Here is an 11,897-nt window from a genome sequence, read left to right as displayed (position 1 = left end):
GCTGGGCTCCGGCCTTGCCGGCTGGCTCCGCGCTGGGCTCCGGCCTTGTCAAGTGGCTGCCAGGTGAGGCACGTGCCTGCTAGTTTGTGCGTCTGGCCACTATCTTACACCCCGATGCAGTCGTCCTTTTCATCTCCCTTCACACCAAGTGTCAKTTTAGGGACTGAGCGCTGAACGCCTCGTAGCCATCTGCATGAAAATCCAAACTACTACTGCCACTTAAACAATCTCTCTGTGGAAATGACTGCGGTTAGCATTGTCTGGGCATGGCTTTCATCTGCCCAAATTTATAACGAGCCTCTGATGTCTCAAGATAACTTAGTCGTAGGGACGTCTCCATGGAAACGAGATCTTTGTTTTCGGAGATTTTGGTAAGATCCACCTGGAGTCAGATCCTGATTGTCACAGCACAGTCGTCCCCCCAGCAGCCCTTGTAGGAAGCATCACAAACAAAAGACTTCTGAGTGCAAATTAGGAGAAAAAATACCAGCAAAACACAATGAATTTTAGGGAACAGAAATCTGTGTCTCCGTGAGTGTTGTTGGAGATGGGAAACAAGAAGAACACAGAGGGCGAGACGAAGTGTGAAGCTTGTAGAAGAATAACTRCTTCTGTTGAAAATGTTTAGGTTTTCTCTGACTACTTTATACAGAAAATCTGCGCAAACAGGGACGAGGCTCTGTTCTTTTTCCCCTTCTGCTGCTGAACTGAGTGTAGCTGCATGTCTGGTGACTTTGGGGTGAATTCTCATCTGTGATATAAATCGTTTGGAATTGCCAGCCGAAATCCAGTGCAGCTTGGTAATGATGAACGACTTGGGCCTTCTTATTGGTATGCAGTCCGTTCCGTGCAGGGAGCTGGTATTTCCRTCTCTCAGCCACATAGTAGCCTCTTAAATCGGAATGGAAACAAAAAGAAGTTAACATTAATTGGATCTGCTATTGGTGCTTGCTGCAAAAATCCCCAACTTAGTGAGAACCTGAGCTCCATACYCAGCTCCCTCCTGAGGCACAAAGTGTCTGTGAGCTTTTCCCGGTGTTTGTGTCATCTCCCTTTTCGACGGACGAGACGGAGAGTTCATTGACCACCAGGGTGGAATTCCCAAGGGAGAAAGGAAGAAAAAAAATCTCCCTGTTCTGCTACACTGTGTATATTTCTGATGTTTGCTGTATTGCACAGGGATAATTCATGGTTGGGTCTAAAAGTAGGTTTCCTGCCTTTGTAATGAGACCATATTTTATTTATTTTACGTCTCGTGCTAGTACTGCATTTGAAATTGTTATCCATGGCAGGATTCAGAGGTTTTCTCCTCCTTGCTAAAACCTCTCAAGTAACTTAGCCTGCTGCATGCTGCTTCCCTTTGATTCGGGCCCGAGGCCTTGGTGTTGAAACACAAGCCCTTGCTCGCGGAGGGAAGCGCTGCCAAAGCTTGGGTGTCTACAAGGCTTTTCCCTCAAGCTTTAGCTGCAGCCTCCCGCTGCCTGCTAAACTCTTCCAGCAGATTGGAACAGCAGGTAGCGCTGCTTATGCTACATACTTAAGAGTGTTTTAAATTACCACGTTTTAGTTACCATTGTGCTGCTGTGCTTGCCGGCGCCGCGGCAGGTTGAGGGGCAGAGCGGGTCGGAAGYGGTGCGGCCGTGCCAGGTTCATTCCCAGCGCTTCTGCGGAGCAGCCCCGGCCTCCTTAGTGGGTTCAAGACATTAATTAAACTGCTCCTGAGACCACAGAAGCTTCACAACGTACAAAYCCTGGAAGCAGATCCAAGAGCAGCGCGTGTGACCTGAGGACCAGGCGCAGTGTCCAAGTGTAAAATGATCAGCAGGATTTGGGATTGCAGATGAGCACCCACAGCCCTGCTGCCCCTTTGTTGGCCAGCCCTGGCGTCAGRCTGGTTGAAAGGCAGCGGTTTCACCTGGAATATAAAGCAGGGATCACTCATTGAGATGGGATGGATGCGTCTGGGCTTCCAGTGATGTGGAATTRCTGACGGGGACTGGGCGGTGGGATTTGGAGCCTCGTGATTCTTACTCTGAACAGAGGCTGGGGGAGACCAGGGAGTGTCTGGGCTTGCCTTGGTAATCCAGGCGACATTGTCACCAGGGCTGCGTGCTGGTGGGATTTGCTAAAGCTTTGTGAGTGGGAGGGATGAATCTGCTAAGACCTCCTGTGAGAGGTCTTTGAAACATGCATGCCTGAGAGGCAGGATTAACACAGGTGATGTATGATTCAGGGYCGTCTTTTTATTAAAAAAGTAATAAATTGCTGTCTTCTCTTCCTCTAGATTGTTTACTAAATGAAGAGAATTTCTCAGTGAGGTGCCCCAAGCACAAGGTAAGAACTCTCCTTTGCGTTAGGCCTGTTTATTGCTGCCCTCTTCTGGGGTCTAAATTTGTTCCAATAATTGTACACGTGGATAACATCAGTAGTCAGAGATGCTTTTAGATGAATTCTTCTCTGATGTATTCTTGTGGTGCATTCTGGGGGCAAACATCTACTTCAGAGGAATATAGAGAACTTAAGAAGATAAATGAAGCTTTTGCTGTATCTGTTTAGTTGTTCTTCAGATCCTTGATGACTCTCACAAAACCCCAGCTTCATTTCCTGTCTTTTGTGATAGAATCAGTACCCTGCTCCCTGCTTCTGTTCAAGTGTTACACGGAAGCTCTGGTGGTTTTTCTTTTTCCTTGGGATTGCTGAGGATGCAAGAAGGAAAGAAAATGTCGTGTGGAAATGTTTCCCCTGGTTTTGGAAAGAAGAAGCTGTCAGAAATGGACCCCGCTTGTCCTAGCTCAGTGGTAGCRATGAGACCGAGCCCTGCTGCTCAGCCTGTGCTTGTCCCTTTGCTTGTTCTGTAGCTGCTTGGGGCTTCTTCAGGAAGAGAAGAGTCATTCCCTGCYGCAGTGCCGCCCGTGATGCGGTGCTCCGAGCTGCACCGCGGCGTCCCCCCGGAAAGGGGAGAGGAGGCAACGGCTCCGAGTCACCCCCAGCACCTACATGAGGATGCAACCCGGGAGCCAGTGGAGACCAGTCCACCCCGGGGGGGTTGAATACTCAAACATATCCAGAAAAAATAGCTGTGTTGTGGCTAGCTGGATATGCTGTAATTGGTGTGCAGCGTGCACGGACGGCACGTGTGGGGCGGGTGGGACCGGGGCAGTCCTGCCGCCGCTCGCACGGGCTGCTCTCCGCTCAGCGCGAGGCTGCAGAGCTCGTCCTGTCCCTGCCTCGGGCTGCGAGTGACATCTGCTGGTCTGCGCTCCCTGCTGAGGCCCTGGGCTCTGTCTCCTGCAAACAGGCGAGTTGCGACCCACGTTCCTGCCTAGATGCTCTGCCACACTTTGCTGTAGTCGTGCACACATGCCAGGGTAAAGGGGTGGTAGTTTTTCCCCTGTTGGATATATTCCTTCTGCTCATACTGGAAAACTGGGGGAACGCTCAGCCTACGATTCAGACCTGGCCGACATTTTCATCATATARAAGAAAGTAGCCTGTTCTGTACAGTTGTGGAGATGGTGTTGGGGATGCACAGCAAGCTTAAATTGATGCATTGATGTTCTGTGAAGACCTCAGCAAATACTGGAAGGAAGGAGCTCTCCTTGCAGAGGGATGCAGCTACAGAAGTGCCATCCTCTACCCAACTTTGGTTACTCGCCTAAAGAGGAAGACTGTGTATCTGTGAGGGCTCTTTTTATTTCACTTGGCTGCTGCCAAGAAGTGTCAAAGGGAAACGATTTAAAAGCTTTTCAGAGCTGGCTGGGTCACCACTGCTGTGATCAGGCCCAAACTGCCAGAGGAAACGCAACCATTTTATGACAAGAATTTATACTTAATGTAGAAGATACTTAAATGGATGCACTGATGGCTGAAGTAACCCTGAGGAGCGTGAGGGAAGGAGTGGCAAYTGATTGGATAAAGGTACATTATGAGGCAATAGGAGCTGTGAATTTTATGCAAAACTCAGCACAACGTTGCAGGAAAAAGCAGAAATTGGACATTAGCAGCCTCTCTTTGATACCGATGTTTGTTGCTTCTCGCCTAGTAAAGACATGGATCACTTGGTTGAAGTCTGGCAGGGCTGTCTTGCCGTGCTCGTGGCTCTGCCCTTGCTCCACGGTTCACCCTTCGTCACTGGTTTGCTCCAGATTCTTCCACAGGGCAAATGTGGCTTTGCCTTGCTCTTCCCACCGTGGTGATTGGGAAGGGGAGGTCCAGCTAGTTGCAAGGCTGGAGGCGAAGGGGTGGAAACCACCACTTTCTGAGTGGAAAACAAACTACGTGAAGATTTTTGCAAGAGATGGATGCGAGCAATTGAGAGCAAAAGAGCCTTTTGATGAGACTGTTTGAAGCTCGCCTTGTAGGTAACATCAGTCCAGCCATAGTAGCTAATTAGTAGCTGTCTGACACTTGGCTCTTCAGTTGCTGGGTGGAAGAGCTAACTTTGTAAATCCACTGACACGTAGGAAGTCCCCCAGTGCAGGTACCTCTTACCCTTTTTAGCCTGTGCCTCATATCAGTAAATATCATCATAATAAGCAGCTCCTGGAGAGCAGAGGGGCTCCCTGCCTCATTAGCTCTGCTTGGCTCCTCAGGCATAAGCAAACCAAGGCCGGAGGGACTCGTCCTGCCTTTCACTCTTCTCCCCAGTGGCCTTTTCCTTCTGTCGGCACTGATGCTGCAGCCAGCCATGTCCTCAGTGTGCTACTTTGGCAGAAAAGCAGCTTTTACCACGGGAGAGCCCCCTTGGCAAAGGAGTACCCTTTGGAGATGGGTCGCCCCGCGCCCTGCTGCAGCCAGGGGTGCGTGGGGGGGCCTCCCCACCAGTGCTGAGCAGGAGGAGGCAGGCGAAGGAGCGGGATGTACAGCTGGGGATGCCTGTGTATGGGATGGGAAACGTCGCCTTTGGTGGCCCTGCAGTCCTGGATTGACTTAAGCCAAACACAACTCAGTTAGGAGATGTTTCTGGGAGTTTGTGCCAGAGCTCTGTACTAAATTCTGTGTTTCTTACATTTCCGTATCCCAGACTCTTTACTTTTGCAAGATGACCTGCTTTTGTCACAGGGAAAGCTCTGTCTGAAGGCGTGTGTCTGGTTCTAATACTGACTTTTCTTTCTCTCTCTCACTGTGTGTGTGCTTCTCTTGCCCTCCCCCTGTCTTCCTGTCCTGCCTCGTTTTCTTCTCCCTCTTCCTTGTTTTCTTCTCCCTCTTCCCCTTTGGCCTGCCGGTTCGTCAGCCCCTCCTTCCCTGCTCTCTTCCCTCCTTGCAGAACAAGATGGTGAAAGGCAGCCTCAGCACAGAGCAGTCGGAGCGGGGGTGAGGGGGGAAGTGTTCTCCTGGGAATGGAAATATAAGCAAGCACAGGTGAGTTGGGGAGAGTTTCCACTTTCCGCCTGCCTTCTCCTGTGGCTTCCTACCTCCAACACCCTTCTCTGCCTCTCTAAGAGAACAAGGTGTTTTTGTGTATCACAGAATCACAGAATATTTAAGGTTGGAAGGGACCTCTACAGATCATCTAGTCCAACCCCCTGCTCAAGCAGGCACACCTAGAGCATGTGGCACAGGGTGGCATCCAGGTGGGTTTTGAAGACCTCCAGAGAAGGAGACTCCACAACCTCCCTGGGCAGCCTGTTCCACTGCTCTGTCACCCTCACAGTAAAGAAGTTCCTCCTCACCTGGAGACGGAACTTCTTGTGCTTCAGCTTGTGGCCATTACCCCTCGTCCTATCGCTGGCCACCAGTGAGAACAGCTTGTCCCCTTCCTCCCTGCATTCTCCCTTCCTGAACTTATACATATTAATCATATCCCCTCTGAGCCTTCTCTTCTCCAGAGAAAACAGGCCCAGCTCACTCAGTCTCTCCTCATACGAGAGATGTTCCATTCCCTTAGTCATCCTGGTTGCTCTTCTCTGGACCCTCTTGAGAAGCTCCACGTCCCTCCTATACTGGGGAGCCCAGAACTGCCCCCAATACTCCAGGTGCGGCCTCACCAGAGCTGAGTAGAGGGGTAGAATCACCTCCCTTGACCTGCTGGCAACACTCCTCCTGATGCAGGCCAGGATCCCATTGGCCTTCTTGGCCACGAGGGCACACTGCTCACTCATGGTGAACTTGGTGTCAACCAGGACTCCCAGGTCCCTCTCCGTGGAGSTGCTTTCCAGCAGGTCGACCCCTAATCTGTACTGATGCCTGGGGTTATTCCTCCCCAGGTGCAGGACCTTGCACTTGTCCTTRTTGAACCTCATGAGGTTCCTCTCTGCCCAACTCTCCAGCCTGTCCAGGTCCCTCTGGATGGCAGCGCAGCCCTCCGGAGTGTCGGCCACTCCACACAGCTTGGTGTCATCTGCAAACTTGCTCAGGGTGCATTCCGTGCCCTCGTCCAGGTCATTGATAAACAAGTTGAACAGCACTGGGCCCGGTACTCACCCCTGGGGGACACCACTGGCCACAGGCCTCCAACTGGACTCGGCCCCATTTATCACCACCCTCTGAGCTCTGCCATCCAGCCAGCCCTCGATCCACCGCACCGTGCACTCGTCTAGTCCACTCTCCCGGAGCTTCCGTATGAGGATGTTATGGGAGACAGTGTCAAAAGCCTTGCTGAAATCAAGGTAGACAACATCCACGGCTCTCCCCTCGTCCAGCCAGCCTGTCACCCCATCATAGAAGGCTATGAGGTTCGTCAGACATGACTTCCCCTTGGTGAATCCATGCTGACTGCTCCTCAGCAGCTTCTTCTCCTCCATATGCCTGGAGATTCTCTCTAGGATGAACCGCTCCATCACCTTTCCAGGGACAGAGGTGAGGCTGACCGGCCTGTAATTGCCCGGCTCCTCCCTCTTGCCCTTTTTGAAGACTGGAGTGACATTGGCTCTCTTCCAGTCCTTGGGCACCTCCCCTGCTCTCCAGGACCTCTCAAGAGGTGTACGTGTAGAAAAACTGTAATTACTTAAATCTCTTTTTTAATTATTTTTTTTTCCCGCTACCAATCTGTTAAGGCTGGTGATTCCAGGTTTGCGTTTCTGCAGCGGTGCCGTCTGCTTAGTGGTAAGGAACAGAGCCTGTTGGCTGCTGCAGCTGCCTGATAGCTCCTTAGAGCAGTGCCAGGCGCCCCCGAGGCTGCCGCAGCGCCGGCGGGCAGAATAAATGAACCTTGCGGGGAGCCCRTGACGCTGCTTTCAGAGCAGCGCTGGGCTCGGTTCGCAGACACGTGTGGGCGAGAGGAGATGGGAGGTGAGAGCAGCGGCCCCACATTCCCGGGTTTGGGGTATTCCCTGCCTCCCATCTCCCTGCATGGCCAGCTGCAGCTGGGTGAGCGGCCAGGGAGGGCAGGAGAGCTGCTCTCCCCGGCCCCAGCTGCCCCTTTCCCTCCTCCTTGCCTGCCCAGCCCGGCAGCCGCGTGCTCGGGAATTTCCTTGGCGTCGTAGGTCGTTTTCCTTAATCCGATTCACGSCGTGGCAGGGCAAAAGCCTGGCCACGAGGAGGGAGCAGCAGAGGGGAGATTAGCGCCGAGGAGTGGGATGAGGATGGGATTTCATGGTGCCTGATTTCCCCCACGTGCGTCGCTATTTGATGGCGACGGGGAGGTCTAAACGAAGCAAGGATTTGGTTTCAGATCAGTTCCTACCAGTGTCTTTTCCCATAAAGTGCTGCCCACATAACTATCTTGACTTATTTCACTGCTCAGTTGTATTTCTTATTCAGCCTAGGTACCTTTCTGTCTTTTTCTTGTGATCATGTAAATGAGGTTGCTTTATCTTGTGTGCTGTGTGAGCTAAGTATACYAGTCGCCTTTCCCCCTGCATTTTCTGTCTTCCCTTACCTTAAAACCTTTCTTACTTCTCCAGCTGAATAACCGTTGAAGTGGTTTTAGTGGTATTTTCTATGTCAGGTGAGGGATTTGCCAAAGAATTGTGGTTTTTTGAATTCTCTGGTTTTTAGTATCTTTGCAGAAGATGTCTCTGTGTTTGGCATACAGGCTCCATAGAGAGTCTGCTGCCTTGGTTAAGCTCTGCTCTGTTTTTTTTTTTCACTTTAACAACATTCTTTTTTTATTTTTAGAGAGTTATTTAAAAAGTTGCCATGCAAATAATATTAAACTTTAAAGTTCTTTATTTGAGCAATTTTTTGCTTCCTTGGTAAAGGTCACCAGGGTTCTTTGATTTAAGCTTTCCTCTTTTCCTTAAAGTGTAAATGGTCACGTAATTCATAATATTAAAATGGGATGATAGTCTCATAGATAATGTGTCCGTGAGACATCTTATAAATATGGTATACTATGGGGTATGAGCAGTTTTTTTCTCGGTGATGATTTTGCGGGGAATTTCTTCAGGGAGCTTTTACACACCAGTATGTCCCCGAGACTTTGTTTCCTGCAATWTTTTCCAGCGCTGGCTTCTTTTTGAAGCATGTAGTGCGTCATAAGAGTGTGTTGGCTCCAGACCCTACCAGCTCTGGATCTCAGCACCGTGTTTGCAGGGTGATCTGGGCGTCTCTCTGAGGCATCACCTCTTTCCAACTCCACTTCTACCCGAGGTAGTTCTTACAAGGTCCTATTTAACCTACCCCTTTCGAGGCTGACACTTGCCTGAAGGTCAAGGTCTTCAAGCTGACCTTGCGTCCCAAAATAAAACTCTGAAAATCTCGAAAATCCGGTTCCTGAAGGGAAGCTTGCTGCAGCGCTGTGGTAGGGGAAGACATTCAGAGGGATTCTGTGGCCGTGCACGTAGCTCTGCCGCTCTCCTACTGCTTGTCTTTGGTAGAGATAGAGTGTGGGTGGCTGTGAGATTGGGGGCAGCTTTGGCCCCGGCTCGCCCCGAGGCCCCGCGCGTTCAGGAGAGCCCTGCGCGCTGGAGAGTACCCGAGCAAGTGAGTGTATCGCGTCTCTGAGGTTGCTTCCCTCTCCCTGAGCCAGTTGCCTCTGGAACTTTTGGAAGGAGCCCAGCTCTGGAGAGCGAGCCCGCTGCCCTGGATCTCGTCCAGCAGCAGCGGGGCCCGCGTGTGTGTGCGAGCTGTGCTCAGCCCTCCCCGCCCAAGCGCTGCCGCTCGCTCTGGCCGCGCTCCAGGCCCGGGCACGCTGCAGTGGCGCGGGAGCCAGGGCCGGCGGCTCCGCACGCCGAGCGGGAAGGCTCCCGTGGCGCGGGCCTGGCCGCCTCCCGAGCTCCCACTCCGCGGCCTGCCGCTTCCGTATGTATGGACGTGTACACGTATACAGACTGGCCTCCTTCCTGTCCGCAGGGTGTCCCGTACGGGGGGATCTTTGCAGCCCAGAGATGCTGGGACGTTACGCACTTGCTGTGCTGGTGGGGAGCACCGCTGCTTCCCGGAGCCTGGAGCGGGATCCCCCGGGCTGTGAGCAGGGCTGATGTGTGCGCCTGGGAGCGCGCACCCCATGTTTCCAGCAGCTTTCCATACGTGGCACGCACGGGCTCAGCTTTTTGCTTTGCACGCAGTCTTTTTAACTGGTAGGACAGGACTTACCTAAGTTACACCAAGGGGTTAATCATACGAGAGAAATAAATCCGTTCAGGGCCTCGCTTAGGTTATGGGATAAGGGAAGAAAGGAACATGTTATTTCAAGCTTTGCTTTCTTGGCTGTAYGGTTTAAGGATGAGTGTAGTGGCTTTAGAAAACTGAGGTTTTGACTTTGCCTGCAGTTTCTGTTTTGAGCTAGGCCCCCGTGAACTTGGGTGAACTCCTGGAATTAATTTTTTTCTCCTCAGAGAATTTCTGAACGTGGAGAAAGAGAATGCCAAGTACTAGGATAGGACTTTTCCAAKATCTGCCTTGAAAGATGCAAATTTAGTCCCTCCATTAACTGTTGCTATCACAAGGTGGCAATTGGAACAAAAAGGCAATGAAAATACCTATTAATTAAACTGTAAGTATTCTAACTATAGCTTTAGCTCTGTGAACTCCGGTCATTTCAGGAGTGTGGTTCCTGCAGGTGGAGCCTGATGATTTTGGTATCARTTCCATCCTCTCGTGCGCGTTCACAGCAGCTCGTTATCTGCAGGCCGCTCGGTGGCCTGTGTGGAGTTATTGGGCCAAGCCTTGGGAAGCGCGGGCCGCGCGTCCCGCCGCGCTCCGACGTGACCGCTGCCGCTCTGTGTTGCAGGTGAGGCTGTTGAGATAAAGCGCGGAGGACATTCCCGCCGAGCGGAATCTCCGCCGCCGCGCAGCCATGCCCCCTCGCGACGTGCCTGCCGATGCCAGCACTTCCTTCATCAACTCGTCCATCACACCCCAGACTGAGGACATCGCCGGATCTGACCAAGGAGTCCGAACCAGCTGTTTCCATGGACACAATCTCCATAGTGACAGTGGGGAGGGGAGGGGGAAAAAAAAAAGGAAACAGGTGGGGGGAATTAAAGAGGGAGGGATAAATATATATATATATAAAGATCTATTTTTTAGTCTTGAAAGACTTTGTTTTAAATGAAAGGTGCGCTATCCCTTTTGATGCTTTTGATTAAAATGACAAAAACCCAGTTAAATTTAGAACTCTGTAGTTAAAGTAAATATTAAGTGCAGAATCARAAGAAGGCTCTTGGAGCCTCACATTTTGTTGGCAAGAGCAGTGGAACTAGGAGTATTGCACCCTGGATTTGTCTCCCTTCCTCTTGCTTGCTTTGTATCCACGCTCAAGCAAGTTCCATTTTAAAAGGCAAACTCACGCACGTTGAGTGTCAGGTGGGAGGAAGGCAGGGCCACAACGACAGGCGTTTGTGAGAAACGCTCTTTCTTAATAGCGGGAGCTTGAAAACCACCTAAATACTCCTAGATCCATCACTGATGAAGGGAGAGATCCCTGCCGCTTGCCAAGCTCACACCCAAACGTTGACCTTCCTCACACGGGAGCTTCCCTTCCACCTGGGGGCCAAAAAGGAGTTTCTGCCCCTTGTTGCAACCAAGTACGGCCCCAAAACGCCCCACGAAGTTGCCTTCAGTTTCGAAGGCAGGTGGGAGGAGGACGACACTGGGTCTTTCTCCCTGCCAGATCGGGGGACACGAGAGGAGGTCTGAATGTTGCTCGAATCAGTGTGTTGAACCTGCCCGGGAAAACACAGTTACCCGGCTTCGTTTTCTGTTCTGCTTTTCCAAAGGAAGGAAGAGGGAATGTCAGCTTCACCGACTACTCTTTTTTTCTTTTTTTTTTTTTTGGTTTTTTTTTTGTAAATTGTGTAATTTTTAAACATTTGGGTTTAAGGAGAGACAATTTTTTTTCTTGTTAAGGCCTTAAGAAAGGGGTTAGTGCATCTTTCAGGGGTCACTCTGCCATGGGAATAAAATAGCTGTTTCACAAACAGTTTTATATAAAAAAAGCTTAAAAAAACCAAAAAAACTAATAAACTTCATTTTAACCTTGCCTCCTTTGGTTTTGTGCGGACTCGATTGCTTTGAAAGGACAGCGGGACACTCGGATCTGCTGCTTTTTGGCTTGTTGCCTTGCTCAGCTCTGCCGGCAGCACTGCCCTCCCGAGCCGCCCGGCCAGAGGAAGCCCCCGGACGCTTCCGTGCATCCAGGCTTAGTATCTGCGGGACGCTGGGGACGGAGGTGCCGGGATGCGCTGGGCTCCTGCGCGAGGCCGTCGCGTTTCGCCGCTTCGTGGCGGCTCTCCCCCGCAGGAGGCCCCGGGTCCCAGTGGCATCAACCAGTGCCCGCTGGTAGGGATCACTCTGGACAGGGGCTGCCCGGCACAGCCTGGGATAAAGGGGAATGGATATTGTGGGGAGGGCAGAACTCTTTCCAAAAGTTCCCTCCTGGATGCTTGCTCAACCACTCGCATTTTTCAGTTTTGGGCACATAAAATGGAAACTCTRTGAGAGCTCATAGTAAGATATCTATTTTAACTCTATTTTTAAAGATCGGTTTAAAGGTTTGGGAGATAATTTGGCAG

At 51.2% G+C, this 11,897-nt stretch overlaps 1 protein-coding gene across 2 annotated transcripts in view; it reads left to right on the top strand.

Annotated features, from left to right (window-relative positions):
• TCF20 (transcription factor 20) overlaps positions 1-11,089 on the top strand; it is a 62,047-nt gene extending 50,958 nt beyond the window's left edge. The window contains exons 4-6 of one of the 2 annotated variants that reach the window (XM_026046932.1): positions 2,285-2,334; positions 5,267-5,361; positions 10,115-11,089. In XM_026046932.1, coding sequence (XP_025902717.1) covers positions 2,285-2,334; positions 5,267-5,317 — 101 coding nt within the window. In that variant the 3' untranslated portion in view covers positions 5,318-5,361; positions 10,115-11,089. The remainder of the gene's footprint in view (positions 1-2,284; positions 2,335-5,266; positions 5,362-10,114) is intronic. The other variant, XM_026046933.1, reaches the window with a different exon arrangement.
• Positions 11,090-11,897: the final 808 nt, after the last annotated feature.

The sequence above is a fragment of the Nothoprocta perdicaria genome, unplaced genomic scaffold, assembly GCF_003342845.1.
Source record: "Nothoprocta perdicaria isolate Ctin4 unplaced genomic scaffold, notPer1 scaffold_460, whole genome shotgun sequence".
NCBI classification, from domain to species: domain Eukaryota; kingdom Metazoa; phylum Chordata; class Aves; order Tinamiformes; family Tinamidae; genus Nothoprocta; species Nothoprocta perdicaria.
This window is presented reverse-complemented; position numbering and strand designations above follow the sequence as displayed.